General features: G+C 41.9%; 1 protein-coding gene across 2 annotated transcripts in view; it reads right to left on the bottom strand.

The window, feature by feature from the left end:
* Nucleotides 1–19,763, bottom strand: part of FBN1 (fibrillin 1) — a 291,197-nt gene that overhangs the window by 27,434 nt on the left and 244,000 nt on the right. For both annotated transcript variants that reach the window (XM_068275426.1, XM_068275425.1), the window contains 9 exons: nt 18,710–18,832; nt 10,549–10,674; nt 9,368–9,484; nt 8,584–8,712; nt 5,480–5,599; nt 5,267–5,392; nt 3,799–3,948; nt 1,440–1,505; nt 1,240–1,356 (listed from right to left, as the gene is read on the bottom strand). In XM_068275426.1, coding sequence (XP_068131527.1) covers nt 1,240–1,356; nt 1,440–1,505; nt 3,799–3,948; nt 5,267–5,392; nt 5,480–5,599; nt 8,584–8,712; nt 9,368–9,484; nt 10,549–10,674; nt 18,710–18,832 — 1,074 coding nt within the window. The remainder of the gene's footprint in view (nt 1–1,239; nt 1,357–1,439; nt 1,506–3,798; nt 3,949–5,266; nt 5,393–5,479; nt 5,600–8,583; nt 8,713–9,367; nt 9,485–10,548; nt 10,675–18,709; nt 18,833–19,763) is intronic.

Raw genomic sequence — 19,763 nt, 5'->3', positions numbered from 1 at the left:
TTTATTATTGTTATGCTTGATTTATACAACAATATAATTGTTGCGAGCAGAGCAAAGAAGTGCCGCACCTCTCCAGGCTGCAGCATCACATCTCATAGCTTCCTTTCCTGTGCCACTTAGTGTTCAAACTCCATAGCCAGAGCCAGCGTCTGTCATTATGTAACCTTCTGGCACATACCAGCAGGTCAGATGAAGAGAGACACCGACTGTAACCAGAGACAAGAAGCTGAGCGGGGCTGAAGAGAGAAAGCTGTAAGATGCAATGCTGGATTGGATCCTAGAGAGGCGAGTCACTTCTTCTTTTGAAACTCTGCAGAGGGTGGTACCTTTCCTGGGGACATCAGGCTACCTGTACTGGGAAGAGGGGAGGGGGGTTATTATAGTGGGGGGACACCTGGCTACCTATATTGGAGCGGCATTTGGATACTTATAATGGAGAAGGGGAGGGGGACATTAAATATGTAGTACTGAGGGGACATCTGGCTACCTATACTGGAGGGATACATCTGACTATACTGGTAAGACATCTGGCCACCTATGTTGGGGGGTTGGGGAGGCTATACTGGGGGGTATCTGGCTACCTCTACTGGGGGGAACATCTGATAATACTGGGGGGACATCTAGCTACCTATACTGGGGGGGGGGGGAGACATCTGGCTATACTGGAGAAACATCTGGCTACCTATACTGGTGTGTGTGTGTGGGGGGGTGCATTTGACTGTCTATACTAGGGGAACATATAGCTATGTATAAAGGGAAGGGACACATATGACTATAGTGGTGGACACCTGACTATCTATACTGGGAGTAGGACGACTATCTATACTGGGGGAGGGGGCATCTGGATACCTATACTAGGGGGACATCAGATTATACTAGAAGGACATATGGCTAACTATATATGGGGGCGGGGGAATCTGGACACCTACACTGGGGGGGAGGGGGGGCATCTGACTACTACCTCTACAACTATCTAAGGATTTTTTTTGTTAATTTTGTACATAGGGGACACCTGGCTAATTCATTCCTCTGCCTAAGGCCCATTATAGTCTTAACTCAATTCTGCCACTAACTATTGGTTAGAGACATGCCATGCACTTTGAGTCCTATGGGAGAAAAGCACTTTGTTGTTGTTGTTGTTGTTGTAGTAGCCGCTAAATGTGAAGGAGATGTTATGTAACGTATTATTGATGTTACACATTAATGCTACCTAATTTCTTAGTATGTTTTAATACAAACCTATACATTCATCTCCTGTAAGTACATAGCCAAAGGAGCATTCACAACGATAGGAACCATCTGTGTTGATACACTGGCCATTCTTGCACTTGTCTGGATCCGTGCATTCATCCATGTCTGTGGGAAAGGGAAGAAACATTGTAAATTCTGCGTACAATTTTCCTATACATCTAGTATCATAGTTCAGAATGATACATTACCAATTCGTTCATCATTTGGTCCAATCACCACACCGCTTCCAAATGGACAGATCTCTCGGAAAGCATCTTTAAAATAAAAAAATAAACACAAGTACAAAGTTATTACACCTACTTTATGCACAACGCAGCACAGTTATTGTTTGCTTCATCCCTATTTAACCAGGACATTGGGAACCTACTAGTGTCACTCAGCCTAATTTTCTATGTAAGATATCATGAGACACTGTATGCTATATCCTACGTTGTTTCAGTACCCTCAATAAACTGATATATATGGGGTAGACTAATCCAGCTAGCCTCACAGGAAAAGAAAAAGAAAACAGATAAACAGAACAATACCAAAAGCTCTTAAAAGAATACTGTAGGGGGTTGGGGGAAAATGAGTTGAACTTACCCGGGGCTTCTAATGGTCCCCCGCAGACATCCTGTGCCCGCGCAGCCACTCACCGATGCTCCAGCCCCGCCTCTGGTTCACTTCTGGAATTTTAGACTTTAAAGTCGGAAAACCACTGCTCCTGCGTTGCCGTGTCCTCGCTAACGCTGACGTCACCAGGAGCGTACTGCGCATGCACAGACCATACTGGATCTGTGAATTATGCTCCTGGTGATGTCAGCAGGAGCGAGGACACAGCCACACAGGTGCAGTGGTTTTCCGACTTTAAAGTCAGAAATTCCAGAAGTGAACTGACGGCAGGGCCGGAGCATCGGTGAGTGGCTGCGCGGGCACAGGATGTCTACGGGGGTCCATTAGAAGCTCTGGGTAAGTTCAACTCATTTTCCCCCGACCCCCTACAGTACTCCTTTAAGCTCTTATAAACTCTGCAGGCTCACATTACTTAACCAATTAGAACCTTCATGACACCTCTATAACCCAATACGTGATACTCAACTGCAAGTAGACCTTATTCGATCAAGTAAAGTATAGAGAGTAAAGGAAAAGTTCTACCGGAACTCTTATAAAGATGATGCGATGCTCGCAGCTAAACTGCGCATGCAGAAACGCATCAAAAATGTTTATATGATAAATATATATTCCCAGTTTTACAATGCCCCCTCCAACAGGAGTCCCAGTCAAAGATTTGTGAATCTCTAGATCAAATGCATATGCCTAAATTGAATTCTGATGCAATCAAATCTTTTAATCCTCTAGCTGCCAATTTATTTAGAGGCTTGCAAGTGCCCAAGGCCAATTTATTTTACCAAATTTTCTTTAATTTCTTCTTTGTTAGATTTCCTAGCTTCTAATTAGTACTGCTGTAATGTGTATTTCACTAGAGGGCTTTCAGCTTCTATGTTTTCTGCTTGGAGAGAGAGATCAAAGCAAGCCAAGAATTTACAACACAATGAGTTCTGCCAGCTGAAGACAAAGGCAGCACATTATCTTATAAGTGAGATAACTCATTTGTGACTGTTAACAGGTTAATGAATAGTGGTGGCATAGTGGTTAGCCCTCTCTCCTTGAAACGCTGGGCCCCGGTTCACATCCCAGTCAGGGCACTATCTGCACTGAGTTTGTATGTTTTCCCTGTGTCTGCATGGGTTTACTCCATGCACTCCGGTTTCCTCTCACATCCCAAAAACATACAGATAAGTCAATTGGCTTACCCCTATATTGGCCCTAGCCTACGATACATACACTATACGATACAAACAAAGACATATGACTATGGTAGAGATTAGATTGTGAGCCCCTCTGAGGGACAGTTAAATGACAGGACAATGTACTCTGTACAGCACTGCGCAAGATGTCAGCATTATATAAATACTAAATAATAATTATATATATATATATATATATATATACACATATATATATATATATATATATGTATATATATATATATATATTTGTATGCCAGTTGGGACACTGTGCCCCTGTGCCAGCCTGTGTCTCCACTGGTCTGTATACAGTTACAACAACAGTGTATTTGCCATGTGATCAAGCATAAATAGTTCATCTCCTGCAATAATCTGGCATCTCTTGCACAAGTGTTTCTCATGATTTCCTTTGGATTGTTTTCACTTGGACATCACATCATGTACATCTACAAATGTTCTTCCAAGCTCAGCTTTCATGTGTATTTGAAGCGAGCCCTCTGCCAGCTTTTGGTGGGTGGAAAACTGTTTTGTTGCACTGAGTAATTGTTTCCCTATGGGATTGTCTGGGAATTTCTTCTGCTTTGCTTGATTACACTGTGATATACATGTGTTCCTTGCCATTGCATAATGCATATTCTATACCAGCACCCTAGAGATAACAAGCTTGTAAATCTTTTATGCATGTGAATGGAAATAAATAAGGATGTGTTGCTATGAGTTACTGTAATATATGCAAGCAACATGTTTACAGCAGTCTTACCATCTCCTTCCACCGGGCATATTTCACATGGAGATCCCCATCCTGCTTCCCTCAGCGCGCAGCAGCATTCCTGCCTTGTGTGATTTAAAGTCTTTGGAGAACTGCAAACGCCACTTTCAAATTTGCTGTAGCACAACCCAACTCGTAAATCTGTCAAAAGGTGGGAAATATAAGATGTCAGGGATATCTCATTGTGGACATCAAGGACGGGACAAGAAGTAGATATTAGAGGCACCTGCTTCTGGTAAATCACCAAAAAGAGATAAGGGGAAGGAAGGATTTAAGAGGCCAGTAGCTAGGTACTACTCTTTAGATTTTCCTCCGCCAAAAAGAACATTAAAATGTATACAGCTATCCCCCAACATCTCTGGCCTCCTCTTCTAGTATTTGCCAGGATGGATCACTTCACCTGATGATGATTGGCCCATATGAGAACTTCAAAGTAAGTTCCCACTGCATGGTATGCTTACATACACCGCCCCGCCCCTCTGCATACAACAGTGCACACTGCACAGGAAGGAGCCAAACAGCATGTCTGCACGATGATAGTACAACAACTGTAAAGATCTTCTTGGTTGGCAAAACTCCAATGTGTGTACCAGACTTCAGTCTCTTAGGACTAGGATTTTGACAAGTTGATGTTTTTCATTGATGCTAAACATTACCACTAAAAATCGTAACTACAAGGCTATGCTGCACTGTGCAGCATGGATTTGTATAGTGCTAATATGTTCTACTCGAGACCTCAGCATAATTGCAGCACTGGTGCACAACTAGGAAACGTAAAGCTCATTTTTAAACCTGAACTGGTGATTATGTGATAACTCTGGTGGTTTCCTTATGCCAACTTTAGAAGAACAGTATATAGTAATACATCATCACAAGCCTGATCATAGCATAGACTACTACTGACTCATACAAAGCAATGAAGGGAGTTGGCCATACATGCATCAGCTGACGCTGAGGAACAGAGACAACAAATAGGATAAAACACCCAATAGTGGTGCATGAATTGTCTTGTGACATAATCACATCAAAAAAATGAGGTTCTCAGTTGTGACAAATTGTGTGTGCAATTTGAAAACTAAGTAGGCAGATTGAATAGGCATGGTGATGGTATACAGTGCAAATTAGATTCATTATTTTTCAGGGACCCAGGTCAGGTCGAGTAAGGATGAGTGCTCTGTAAGTGCACTTAATCTTATGCAGGGTGGTGTGTGTCCTCTTTTTAATCCAACTGTCTTTATTTACTTGAACTAAGCCTGAAGTTCAATTCAAGCATTGTGTTTTCATTATCAAATGCTATGTTATATTAAAAAAGTAAAACTAGGGTAGTTCAAATAAAACACTGGGTCTAATAATACTACCCAAATGATTCGCATATGATGTCTTTAGCATTACAAGATATTAACAGAGGTTTGACATTACTTTTGCTGAAATCAGCTGTAGTAAGTGGTTGAGAGACTACCTTGGCATCTCCTTCCTGTTGACGACAGTACAAAACCCTCAGGACACAGACAGGTGAAACTGCCAGGAACATTGCTGCAGGTCCCCAGTGCACAAATCTCTGGCTGTTCAACGCATTCATCAATGTCTGGAAAGACAAAGTCATTGCAAAGGTCAGGTCAATGCTCAGAAAGCTCACGCATGTGTGTTTAGATTGCATGTTAAGAGACTGCACCTTCACATTTGTCCTCTTCCAGCACATATCCAGGAGGACAGATGCAGCGGTAGGAGCCGTCCAAATTCTGACAAGTTCCTGGAGCACATTTGCCTGGATCAAGCGCGCACTCATTGATATCTAAAAAGAACACAGTAATAGCTTACTAACATGAATGCTCTCAGAAACAGGAAGAACAAAGACACATACAGCAATGGGCAATATTTCAAAAAGCTACTCATTCATGTCACAGAAGTTAACAAAAAATCATACTGCCTGAATTTTGGGCTCTGTCGTGATAACAGCAATGTGGACATGTTAGTAATCAGCAATTGTTTAATCCCATGGTGTTTTTGTATTAAACAATCTAAATTTTTCTAATAACATAAACAGATTCCTCTCCCTGTGACAGTACTCTTCTTTGAGACTGTAGTGGAATTTCAGCCCATCTACTGGTGCGGTGAGATACATAATCACTGGTATTATTTCACACGTTGTGACTAATAAAAATTGCAATAGATTTTATTAAGGTTCTTTTAATAAGACCAGTCCCTGGACGTTCTCTTCACAATTAGGAGTCAATATATACATACAGTATACAGCAGGTCACTTCCAGGAGTGCATATCAGTAGATGAGTGAGTGAATACGTGAGTGAATAAAGGGCTGGGACCCACAGGAACTTTTTCAGACACGATTTGGAAGTGCCTGCAATTCCAAGAGTGCTAGGCTTATAAAAGTCAATAGAGGTCATTACACAGGAGCAATTGCGATTTTCCCACAATGCAATCTTGGGTCCTGCAGCATTTTTGGAGCGATTGTGCTCCAATACAAAGTATAGGATTGCTGCAAAATTGCTTTTCAATCACTTATACAAAGCTATTTTGTAGCGTTTTACTGTCCAGAACCAATTAAAAAAAAAAAGGAAACCGCAATCACTGTACAAATCTTTAGCATTAAATGCAAAGGTGCTTTAAAATCACCAGAAATCACTGTGGAAAACACAGCTAAAATCTCTACAAAAAGCACTTACATGAAAGAAAAGCGAGAGTTCAATAAAGTAATCAGTGTTGCATAAAGTCACGGCAATAAAAATGTTTTAAGTCCCGCCTTTAAAAAAGGCATAAATATTAAGGTATTTTCCTTAAAACTGTTGGTAAGCAGGCCAAAGTTTTGCTCATCATTATAAAGATATGTCTTGATGCATGCTTTGTGCTGTTATTGCTGTTCAAATTCTTGAACCTCTCTCTGGAGGGCTGGATCAAGAGCCGTTAATTGAAGGCCATAATAATTATCACTGCTATATCTGTGCTGCCATTGTCTGCAACTGTATGTCTCATCCCCACTCCTCCAGTCTTTTCAAATACAAGGATATACTAGAGTTATTTGAGATGGTTTTAGAATTTAGAAAGGCTGCAGAATTTAAAAGGCTCATACACACGTACCAACAATCTGTCCAACTATCTTCCAAACTTGTCTGTTGGAAGACAAGATGGGCATGTGTATGGCTGGCAAACAATCAGATAACCAAATGATAATAGGTTGTTTGCCAGATACAACCTTTAGATCAACCTGCCCGACTACTATGCAGGTTGGAACGTGTGTATAAAGGTGCATTCACACATCAGTCTTTGGAAAATGAAAGATCACAGACCAATTTTACCCCCTTCCATGTAGTATGAGAGCCATACCTACACAGTCTATTCTATGGAGCTGAACTCCCCATCAGACAGAAATCTTTGCAAGATGCTGCACACAAAGATGCTGTAGACATTCAAAAGATCAGTATCTGCAAAAGATCTGTTCCTGCAAAACATCCGTTCCTGCAAAATGCATTCATAGTCTATGATATCTGCAGATCCTCATACACACCTTGTTTAACAGACATTCATCTGCAGATCAGACAATCATCTGCAGATCTGAAGATCCATCCTGGTGGATCTGATCTGCAGAAGAATGTCTGTTAAACAAGGTGTGTATGAGGATCTGCAGATATCATAGACTATGAATGCATTTTGCAGGAACAGATCTTTTGCAGATACTGATCTTTTGAATGTGTACAGCATCTGTGTGTGCAGCATCTTGCAAAGATTTCTATCTGATGGGGAGTTAGGCTCCATAGAATAGACTGTGTAGAGTATGGCTCTCATACTACATGGAAGGGGGTAAAATTGGTCAGTGATCTTTCATTTTCCAAAGACTATGGTCTGATGTGTGTATGCACCCCAAGTCTTTTGAACAACTTTGTTGTTTTTGAGTGCGGACATGTTGTGCAGTTTGTCATTTAGCTTGCATGCATAGTATTTAAGTGAGTTGGCTAGTTGGTTTGTGTGTGTTGTAGAGGTCATTGGGGCTGGGTGCTGGACAGGAGATATATTTCCCCACTATTTGGACTGTGGTCCCTTTAAAACTATATGTGTACCTGGGAAGGAGTCCGGGTAGTGTTTGGCAGCAAGCCAGTTGCTGCCTCTGTTCTTTTCTTTTCCAGGGCCGGACTCCTGGAATGGGAGGTAAGGAAGGATGGGCCTTCCCATTCTACCCAGGTACAAACCTGGCTTTCTGTGGAACAGAAGCAAGCTCTACCAAAATTTGCATATCAGGAAGCAGCTCACAGGCAGTCTTGGTGGAGTTGATGTGGAGGAGCATGTGTGCTGCTGAGCTCCTGACAAGTCTGTTTGGAGACAGTGCTGGAAGCCAACCCATACTTTGGACTGCTGTTTGTATGGATTTGGCTTTAGGAAATGAACTGAATTTGATTGAGCTGGACTTTTACTACTTCTATGGACTACAAAGCTGAAGTAAGCTTCCATGTACTTTCCAAGTTATGCTGAAGTAAAGCTGTTTATGTTACTGCTGCAAATAAACAGACTTTTGTTTTATACAACAGTGTACTGTGTGCTGGCTGCAACCCCTCTAAACTTCACAGTGTGTACATACTTGTCAGGTAAACAACTTGTTCTGTGTTTGGTCATGCTGTGCGGTTGGTTGTGCAATAAGTTGGACGTGTGTATGAGCCTTTAGACTCCTATAACAGATGTCTGATTCCCTGGGGAGCAATTCGATTTGGAAAGTTAAGTTCCATCTACAGTAAAGTAATGAATAATTCTGTTGGCAATTCTGAACTTACCAAGACATGTTCTTCCATCAGATGTCATTTCATAACCCTCATTACAGATGCACTGGAAGGACCCGATAACGTTGACACATTGACCATTTCTACACAACTGGCCATTGAGTGTGGCACATTCATCGATGTCTGTAGGAAGAACATAAAACATATCACATGTGCTGAAAGATCTACAGGAACACTCAACACGCCAGCAGGCTCTCCATAATTCTATTATCAGGACATCGGCTAGCACCAAGCACAATATTATCTTAGCAATAAATCAGGCAATATTTCATGAAAACTTTACATGCTGTGAAAAGAAAACTTTTTTTTTTAACCATAACACCATTTTCCCTTTGTGCGTAACGGCTATGTTTTGCTAAAAATCAGAACCTTGAGTGGAAATGTGTTCTGACTGTAACCACAAAAATAGGGAAATCGCTTATAAACCACAAAAATGTGAAAGCCGGTTTGTCATAATCGTTTGTGTCAAGAGAATTATATTATCCAAAAACAATAGAATGGGTCACTTCCTTCTAATTAACATTTGGATGATCTTCAAAGAAATAATAGTGTTCTGTGTAGGCAAAAAGAAATATTGGCTAGACTAGACGAAAGAGGAGAGCTCTTCCTGTGAAGACCATGGAGACTGCTCTACCCTGTGCAAAAATTAACTATTTCAATAAGAATAGAGCTCTTTCTCTGTTTCTGTATTTCATCCACCACAATACTCTGATGATAACTAATATAAGCAGCTTAATTAATGATAACTAATATACACACCTAGCTGCTATTCTCTTACCTATGCAGTCGTTATTGTGTGACAGTATGAAGCCATCATGACAGCGACAGTTGTAAGATCCAATTGTATTTCGACATGTCCCGTTGCCACAAGGATCTCGTTCACATTCATTGATATCTGCAGAGGAAAGGAAATAGTAAATCTGTAGGACTCACTGATGAGTAGACTGCGAGTTTGTGTCTCGATGATGAAGTACGCTGTACTGCTGAATGATTGTTTTATGGTGTGTTTCTTATTATAACAGTTAATGGCTATAATTTTATACAGCACTGTAGGGATCGGTGTTGGTTTATACAGCTGTGTCTGCTTGTCTCTTATGCAATGCTGGGACTCTACTTGAGTTTGGAATTGGTGGATATGTGGTATCATATGACCAGCAGTGACCACCAAGTCTTGGAGTTGTACAGTGAAGCAAAAGTTTAAAAACTTTAAAATCAAGTAGAGGTTTAACTGGTCTTCTTAATCTATTCACTCTAGGCTGTTACAAAATACAGTAAGCTATTGTTAGATTCTTCTGCATGAACCTCACTCTATAACTAAATGGGGAAATATGTAAAGACATCTAAATTGTTGTTTTCAGCTTGGGAAGTAAGAAATAAGCTCAGAATGTATATCACAATAGTGAAATGCTGTTTTCAACAAGAAACAAATTGACCCCAAAGGCTCTCATTTGTGTTGGAGGATTTATGTTCCCGGGTCCTGTGTGGTCCATTTGTTGACAATGCTGTGGAATTGTTTTGCTGAAATCTAGAATTATTTGAAGCACATCAAATGCTTTACATGTCTGATATGCTACAAGCTTTGCCAACACCAGCTCTTCGGTTCGGTTCTCCATGATACAATATATCACTACTGGCTGGTTAGGGTTTTTTCTGGACACTGTGGTGCCCAATACAAACCCCCAGGTATAGGCATCATGCCCACTGATACTACGGTGACAAAATACGCAGGAAAGAGCCTTGGCACAGAGAAGAGCAATATAACGGTGTTGATGTACATCCCAGACAGCCGGAGGTGCAGCGCAGACCCGGAACCAGCCAAATGGCCAAATACGCGGGGAAAGCTTGCTTTAATGGCCCTTTGCACATACATATTTTAATCTTTGTCACATAAAATTTTACTTTTATATCACAATAAATACTAGATAAATATAGTGGGAACCAGAGTTTCTTATTACCCACCCAGACACATAGTCTGATCTTCATTTGGTTTAAATCCAGGATGACAAGTACAGTAATATCCTCCAACTTTATCATGACACTCTCCATGGCTGCAGACATTTGGAATTTCCAGGCACTCATTGCGATCTACAAAGAAATAAAAAGAAGTGGAAAGATAAATACATTTGTGTTGATGAGGCCACATAAAAACACATGCACTGCAATTCGATGTCTCTTTTGATCTGGATGAAACACTCATTATTCAACACAATGAAAGTGGTGAAAAGTTGAACAGGTGGGTATGATTTGTCAGAGGATGTTATATTTCCCCTCAGTAAACAATAATCACTTCCTCAATCAGATAAACATGCTCTTCCTCAGCTTTCAACAAGGAAAACGTGAATGTCATCACAGCATAAACAGTATGCTGCTAATTTTTCCACATCTTGATTTTTCTAATGATAGATTTTGTAAAAACAGGTAAAGCAGCCTCTCCTCATGTTCTCTAGCATTTTGGAATAAAATATGTGTTCAAAAAAGTTCTTTGAAAAGTAAGGAGACCCATCGTGTAAAAATATCTCAGGTTAGCTATTGGGGTTTAAAGTGACAAGCAAGTAAATTATATGGCTTTGCTTATAAATGTATAACCTTTATCAGTATACCATGATAAGGACAAAGCTAGACACCTAAACCGTGGATAATAATTTGGGGTATTTTGGGTGACCTATTAGTGGATGATAACAGCAAAAGGACCTTCTCACCTCGGGGAGAAAAACAATATTAAACCGTCCAGCCGGTGCTCAGCATCTAGCAGGTACACCACACCTGCATTTTCCATAGACAAGTAGCGAAAGAAAGACATAGCACTCAGGAGCTGTGTGCAGCAACAAGCTGTATTGAGCAGGTGCTACCGTCTGCTACAATACAGCTTGTTGCTGCACACAGCTCCTGAGTGCCATGTCTTTCTTTTGCTACTTATTAGTGGATGATTGTGGCAGTACCAGAAACATGCCCTTTTTTATGAGGGGGACAGTGAAATAATAACACGAGCTGGGGTATAAAAGAGAGATACCGAGAGCCCGATATGGTGTAGTATGTATTGGAACAAGTAGGAATGGTGATAAGTAAGTAATATACTCACAAACAAGGGTTACCACTTAGGCAACCACTGTATATGCAGGTGGGGAGATTAGACCTGTCCCCACTCAGGAGTAAGATATAGCTCTCTGAAGAAGGAAAAAGAGGGTGTATCACCCTTCCACCCAGGGTGGATATCTTGACAAATGGATGTACAGAGGCGCCAAAAGGATAAAATATGCTAAAATGTTTAAAATATTCGGGTGGCGGTGGTGGGCCGACCACTTCCAAATAGACACGATGCTGTCGTTTAAACGCAAGACAATTTATTTACATACTCCAAGAACAATGTCGCAATGCGTTTCACGGGCACAATCCCGCTTCATCAGGCATTAGACAAGCGGAGTATCACACAGCTAGTGGTCCGGTATACGCTTGGCACCTCTGTAGCCAAGCGTATACCGGACCACTAGCTGTGTGATACTCCGCTTGTTTAATGCCTGATGAAGCGGGATTGTGCCCGTGAAACGCGCTGCGACATTGTTCTTGGAGTATGTAAATAAATTGTCTTGAGTTTAAACTACAGCATCGTGTCTATTTGGGAGTGGTCGGCCCACCACCGCCACCCGAATATTTTAAACATTTTAGCATATTTTATCCTTTTGGCGCCTCTGTACATCCATTTGACGAGCTGGGGTATGCCTTTCACATGTAACAGGTCAAACAATATATCAAGTGATACTAGACAACAGGGTTGTCTGGCATACATTTTGCAGTGCTACACTGTAAATTCTTTCCTCAACCCAATTTACATTCCGAAATTGATCACAGGTAGCAACATCTTTTTTTGTTTAATGAGCATTCAAAAGTCAGTTGAAAAGATCTCTGGTCTCCCAGAATGCTCTGGGGAGGAGTATCCTGCATAATAAATAGCCTAGGCCAAGCCTCAGCGAGAGGGAGGGGGTTCCTTACCACTATACAACAATATATAGCTATAGGAAGTGATGCTGAAACCTGGATAATTAACGTAAAAGTGGGTATCCTGAATAATTTACTGCATTCTACTACTATATGCTGCTGCAGTTCTTCTTTGAAAACCCAAGTTGCTATATTGCATTTTATAGACAGTCTGTCAGTCGTATGCATAAGCATCACAACATTTCACATCATCAGGGTATTCCATAGCCCATGTTTCCTGTAATGTTTGAAACCTGCCAAGAGCAAGGCAGGCTTGCTTCCTTTTACAGTTATCTAGTGAATGTGTAGTGAATGTCAGGAAAGTCTATGGCCTGCCAATGTGATTAGCGATATTGTTCTTTATATCTGATATCTCATCAGCTTTCCTGTTCCAGTAAGCAACTTACAATAGCAGTTTTAAGAGAAACCATAAACAACTTGACACAATCACCCCACTGTTCTTCCAACCAAGTATGTATCAACACCCCACTGACAAAAAGACTTCCAAATAGCACAGGAGAAAAAGCAGGAACAGTAGACTTCCTCGTACAGGGGGGTGGAGTTGGAAAAATAAAGTAACTTTCTTGTAGACACTTGGAACAGTAAGTGAAATGAGGTACATCCTTCATGCAACATACTGCAATTTTCTTTCGTGTTGATAGCAGCTTTTCTCTCGTGACTTTATAAGATGGCTATCACTGCATTGTGAGTTCTTGAACCCGGTTATGCCTGAATCATTGTTTAGCGTTCTGGAAAAGAATCCCAGCGTATCTCTAAGATAGAAAGTGCTCTTCTGGCCAGGTAAGGGAAAACTGGCGCCAGCAGTAATGGTCTATTGGAGCTTAATCTGTGTCTGTACACGGCCGCGAAAGAGGAGATCGGCCTGTACAATAATAAATCTACCAATAATGTCAGCTCAGTTCAGGCTGCAGAAGTGTCCAGGGCCTGCTATTTAATAAGAAACATATTATCTGACGAAACCAAGGACCACCTAATGTGAACCTTTTATAGATCACTAACTGAGAAGAAAAGTTCATTATTATAAACTGCATTGTTAGAATGACAAATGCAGGTCATACTGTGACCCTACAAGCTATCTCTATGTTAGTTCATATTCATTCAAGCCATGTCTGACATCAGTGTAATGAGTATTAGCAACAGATGTAGACAGATAAAAGCTTACATTATTTATGGGTTGATCACCACAATTGCTCTTCATCTGCTGCCTACATATCTTATGGTAAAATAAATATTAGGTATTATACTAGCGAATATGTGGGCCTCAGCCAGAGCTCCCCCTTTCCCACTCTCCACCCCTAAATTGCAGAGCACCATCATGAGTCCTCTTCACAGCCTGCTGCAGCTATACAATGCTGTATGGCTCCTGATGTTCTTATGTGTCACATAATGGATCTGGCACTGGAGCAGATAAATAATCTCTCTGCTCTGCTGCACTATCCTGCATATAGAGAGGACGAGGGAATCTGCTATTGGCAGTGGCAGCACATGCTTTTTGGTGTCTGTGGAGAGCATGTAGCTATATTTATTATTTGGTGGGTGAGGAGTGGGGCTATGGTGGTTACACTTATTATGGAGGGGGGGGGGGGGGGGGGGGCAATTAAAGAAACAACAATTCCTATGGAGGTGAGATATGCTGGCCACAGTTGAGGTAGTGGGAGCAAGGGGGGTACACTTACTTTGAAATGGGGGGCTGCATTTGCAATAGAGGAAGGGTTTTAGGGATTTAAGGTGGCCATCTTTCTGATGTCCTTTTACGATTAAATCTAGTACACAGGATGGTAGTCTAGAGAAGATATGTATTATATTGAAAACTTGCTCTTTAGTCTGTTTAGTTCGCGAGCAAACAGTATCATTCTTACTCAAAACTTTCTGCTTTAAAGCAAATCTGTGAGCAGGTATAATGCTATCAAATTGCAGTTACTATACATTTCTGATTTTTCTTGCTGTGTGACTTAAGCCACAGGAGTTATTGTGTGTTTCTAGTGCCAATACAAATAGCAGCCAAGGAATACATTTGTATTTGCGAATTAATGAGAGCCTGCAGCAATGTAGTGCAGGTCCATAAATGAATGTTATAACAGTTAATGAGAGCCTGCAGCAATGTAGTGCAGGTCCATAAATGGATGTTATAACAGGTAATGAGAGCCTGCAACAATGTAGTGCAGGTCCATAAATGGATGTTATAACAGGTAATGAGAGCCTGCAGCAATGTAGTGCAGGTCCATAAATGGATGTTATAACAGTTAAAGAGACTCTGAAGCGAGAATAAATCTCGCTTCAGAGCTCATAAATAGCAGGGGCACGTGTGCCCCTGCTAAAACGCCGCTATCCCGCGGCTAAACGGGGGTCCCTTCACCCCCAACCCACCCCCCGCAAAAGTGTGTCGTAGAAAGGTCGCAGAATTTCCCTTCCTGGAGGCAGGGCTAACGGCTGCAGCCCTGCCTCCAGTCGCGTCTGTCAGCGGCGCATCGCTGCCTCTCCCCCGCCCCTCTCAGTGAAGGAAGACTGAGAGGGGCGGGGGAGAGGCGGAGATACGCGCTGACAGACGCGCGTGGGGCAGGGCTGCGGCGGTTAGCCCTGCCCCAACCAGGAAGCGCTCCCCGGGTGTATCGAGGGGGATTTGGGGGTGAAGGGACCCCCGTTAAGCCGCGCTATAGCGGCGTTTTAGCAGGGGCACACGTGCCCCTGCTATTTATGAGGTCTGAAGCTAAATTTATTCTCGCTTCAGACTCTCTTTAATGAGAGCCTGCAGCAATGTAGTGCAGGTCCATAAATGGATGATATAACAGGTAATGAGGGCCTGCAGCAATGTAGTGCGAGTCCATGAATGGATGTTATAACAGGTAATGAGGGCCTGCAGTATTGTAGTGCAGGTCCATGAATAGATGTTATAACAGTTGCTGAGGGCCTGCAGGAATGTAGTGCAGGTCCATAAATGGATGATATAACAGGTAATGAGGGCCTGCAGCAATGTAGTGCGAGTCCATGAATGGATGTTATAACAGGTAATGAGGGCCTGCAGCATTGTAGTGCAGGTCCATGAATGGATGTTATAACAGGTAATGAGGGCCTGCAGCAATGTAGTGCAGGTCCATAAATGGATGTTATAACAGGTAATGAGGGCCTGCAGCAATGTAGTGCAGGTCCATAAATTGATGTTACAACAGGTAATGAGGGCCTGCAGCAATGTAGTGCAGGTCCATAAATTGATGTTATAACAGGTAATGAGGGCCTGCAGCAATGTAGTGCAGGTCCATGAATGGATGTTATAACAGGTAATGAGGACCTGCAGCAATGTAGTGCTAGTCCATGAATGCTTGTTATAACAGTTAATGAAAGCCTGCAGGAATGTAGTGCTGGTCCATGAATGGATGTTATAACAGTTACTGAGGGCCTGCAGCAATGTAGTGCTGGTCCATGAATGGATGTTTTAACAGTTACTGAGGGCCTGCAGCAATGTAGTGCTGGTCCATGAATGGATGTTATAACAGTTACTGAGGGCCTGCAGCAATGTAGTGCTTGTCCATGAATGGATGTTATAACAGTTAATGAGAGCCTGCAGCAATGTAGTGCAGGTTCATGAATGGATGTTATAACAGGTAATGAGGGCCTGCAGCAATGTAGTGCAGGTCCATAAATGGATGTTATAACAGGTAATGAGGGCCTGCAGGAATATAGTGCAGGTCCATGAATGGATGTTATAAGAGGTAATGAGGGCCTGCAGCAATGTAGTGCTAGTCCATGAATGCATGTTATAACAGTTAATGAGAGCCTGCAGGAATGTAGTGCTGGTCCATGAATGGATGTTACAACAGGTAATGAGGGCCTGCAGCAATGTAGTGCAAGTCCATGAAGGGATGTTATAACAGTTACTGAGGGCCTGCAGCAATGTAGTGCAGGTCCATGAAGGGATGTTATAACAGTTAATGAGGGCCTGCAGCAATGTAGTGCAGGTCCATGACGGGATGTTATAACAGTTACTGAGGGCCTGCAGCAATGTAGTGCTGGTCCATGAATGGATGTTATAACAGGTAATGAGGGCCTGCAGCAATGTAGTGCAGGTCCATGAATGGATGTTATAACAGGTAATGAGGGCCTGCAGCAATGTAGTGCTGGTCCATGAATGGATGTTATAACAGTTACTGAGGGCCTGCAGCAATGTAGTGCTTGTCCATGAATGGATGTTATAACAGTTACTGAGGGCCTGCAGCAATGTAGTGCAGATCCATGAATGGATGTTATAACAGGTAATGAGGGCCTGCAGCAATGTAGTGCTGGTCCATGAATGAATGTTATAACAGTTACTGAGGGCCTGCAGCAATGTAGTGCTGGTCCATGAATAGATGTTATAACAGTTACTGAGGGCCTGCAGCAATGTAGTGCTTGTCCATGAATGGATGTTATAACAGTTAATGAGAGCCTGCAGCAATGTAGTGCAGGTTCATGAATGGATGTTATAACAGGTAATGAGGGCCTGCAGCAATGTAGTGCAGGTCCATAAATGGATGTTATAACAGGTAATGAGGGCCTGCAGGAATATAGTGCAGGTCCATGAATGGATGTTATAAGAGGTAATGAGGGCCTGCAGCAATGTAGTGCTAGTCCATGAATGCATGTTATAACACTTAATGAGAGCCATAGGAATGTAGTGCTGGTCCATGAATGGATGTTACAACAGGTAATGAGGGCCTGCAGCAATGTAGTGCAAGTCCATGAAGGGATGTTATAACAGTTACTGAGGGCCTGCAGCAATGTAGTGCAGGTCCATGAAGGGATGTTATAACAGTTAATGAGGGCCTGCAGCAATGTAGTGCAGGTCCATGACGGGATGTTATAACAGTTACTGAGGGCCTGCAGCAATGTAGTGCTGGTCCATGAATGGATGTTATAACAGGTAATGAGGGCCTGCAGCAATGTAGTGCAGGTCCATGAATGGATGTTATAACAGGTAATGAGGGCCTGCAGCAATGTAGTGCTGGTCCATGAATGGATGTTATAACAGTTACTGAGGGCCTGCAGCAATGTAGTGCTGGTCCATGAATGGATGTTATAACAGATAATCAGGGCCTGCAGCAATGTAGTGCAAGTCCATGAATGGATGTTATAACAGTTACTGAGGGCCTGCAGCAATGTAGTGCTGGTCCATGAATGGATGTTATAACAGTTACTGAGGGCCTGCAGCAATGTAGTGCTGGTCCATGAATGGATGTTATAACAGTTACTGAGGGCCTGCAGGAATGTAGTGCAAGTCCATGAATGGATGTTATAACAGGTAATGAGGGCCTGCAGCAATGTAGTGCAGGTCCATGAATGGATGTTATAACAGTTAATGAGGGCCTGCAGCAATGTAGTGCAAGTCCATGAATGGATGTTATAACAGTTACTGAGGGCCTGCAGGAATGTAGTGCAGGTCCATGAATGAATTTTATAACAGTTACTGAGGGCCTGCAGGAATGTAGTGCAGGTCCATGAATGGATGTTATAACAGTTACCTGCAGGGCCTGCAGGAATGTAGTGCAGGTCCATGAATGGATGTTATAACGGTTTGTGGAGCCTGCTATCCAGACTGTTTTTTCAGATTTATTTTACTACATACAGGTTGACTATAAAGGAGAGCTCCTGGAAGACAACTGAACACAGATTGGATGTTCTTATACACAGCATGTTAACTCATTACTGGACAATAACTAACCTGATGGCCCTTGAAAGAAGAAACAGTACTCCTACCTGACTGGCCATAATGCTTGGAATGTCTGCTTAAGTCACAAAACTGGCCAAACAGACTTACTAATTCCAAGCCAAGTAAATAGTTCACATATTTTTATGTAAACTGCGTATTTAGCTGTTTGTTTAACAAGCAGCTCTAACTAAAGAGAGATGCCTTATTTCTGTTTTACTTGTTTGAGTGAAAAGAACACATTTGCTGTCAACAATAAGTTGTTTTCATGTACAAAACAAAAGAAAAAAAAATGAAAACAGTGAATGGAAAGTAAAGTAAAGGACACAACTATTGGCGCCTTGACAAAGTCAGGCTTGGTTTCATAATTGCTACAGAAGATGAAGCTGTGAAGTGAACTCCAGACCAGTTTGCTCAGCATAGTCGTAGACAGGTTACATAATGTCTCACCAATACATTGTCCTGTGGATGTGAACTTGTAGCCTGGTTTGCAGTCACAGCGGTAGCTTCCCGGTGTATTAACACAGTCTGCATTCCTCTGACACACTGGGCCGTTCTGGCACTCATCAATATCTAGGGGAAAACAACAGTATGACATATTATATCTTTCTTCTCCATCTACTCCACAAAGTAATATTATAGAGTAAGCATGTCATGTTAAAAAGAGGCAACAATATCCACATCTGTGTAAAAATCACATTTCTATGGAAAGTTCTGCTTTGCAGATTTACAGGTACAATGCAATATGGCAACTGTCTGTGATGAAGAAACTTGTGATTCAGTCAGGTACATAGACAAGATCCCTGGACCCGACCTGCTCTGTTCTAGAGGGAAGTCCTAATATATACAGCACTGTGCTACACTGAAAGCGCCTGCAGAGGCAAGTGGAATAAGTATCCTGTTTATAATCCTTTTGGAGTTATGTTTGCTTTCATAGTTATAGCATTTCTCTCCCTTTCTCCGTGACTAACTCTCTGTCTGTAGAAAAGCTTTATGAATGGCACTATTACCCCCTGTAAACCTCGGCTATATTTGCACATTGGCAAATATGCAGCTCGTTTATTTACAGCATAGGATCTTAGGAGTTTCACATTTCAGATTTTCACAGCTAAGCAGTTGTTGATGTGATAGGGATAGGTGAGATTTTGGAAGTCCGTAGGAAGGAACACTGTAGTCTGTATGTTCCAGCACCATCCCAATTTAGGGAGCTGCTGTGTTGTCTGTGATATCCTTCAGACAGGGGTAGATATAAAATGGAAATATTTAATTGCTGTATCACATATTACACCACTATTGAATTTAAGAACAATAGTGCTCAAATTTAGAATTATTTTTTGTGAATAGTATATGAAAAATCTTCAGTAAGGTTTTGTTTGACAGGAATCTTGGCAGAAAATAATATGCAGGCAAACTGGCACTGAACTGACACCTGTAGTTGATTTCTCACCAGGATCCATTTATAACTTTGCTTTTCCTTCACTTAAAGGAATTTGGTAGAAGAGGT

The sequence above is a fragment of the Hyperolius riggenbachi genome, chromosome 3 (genome assembly GCF_040937935.1).
Source record: "Hyperolius riggenbachi isolate aHypRig1 chromosome 3, aHypRig1.pri, whole genome shotgun sequence".
Lineage (NCBI taxonomy): Eukaryota > Metazoa > Chordata > Amphibia > Anura > Hyperoliidae > Hyperolius > Hyperolius riggenbachi.
This window is presented reverse-complemented; position numbering and strand designations above follow the sequence as displayed.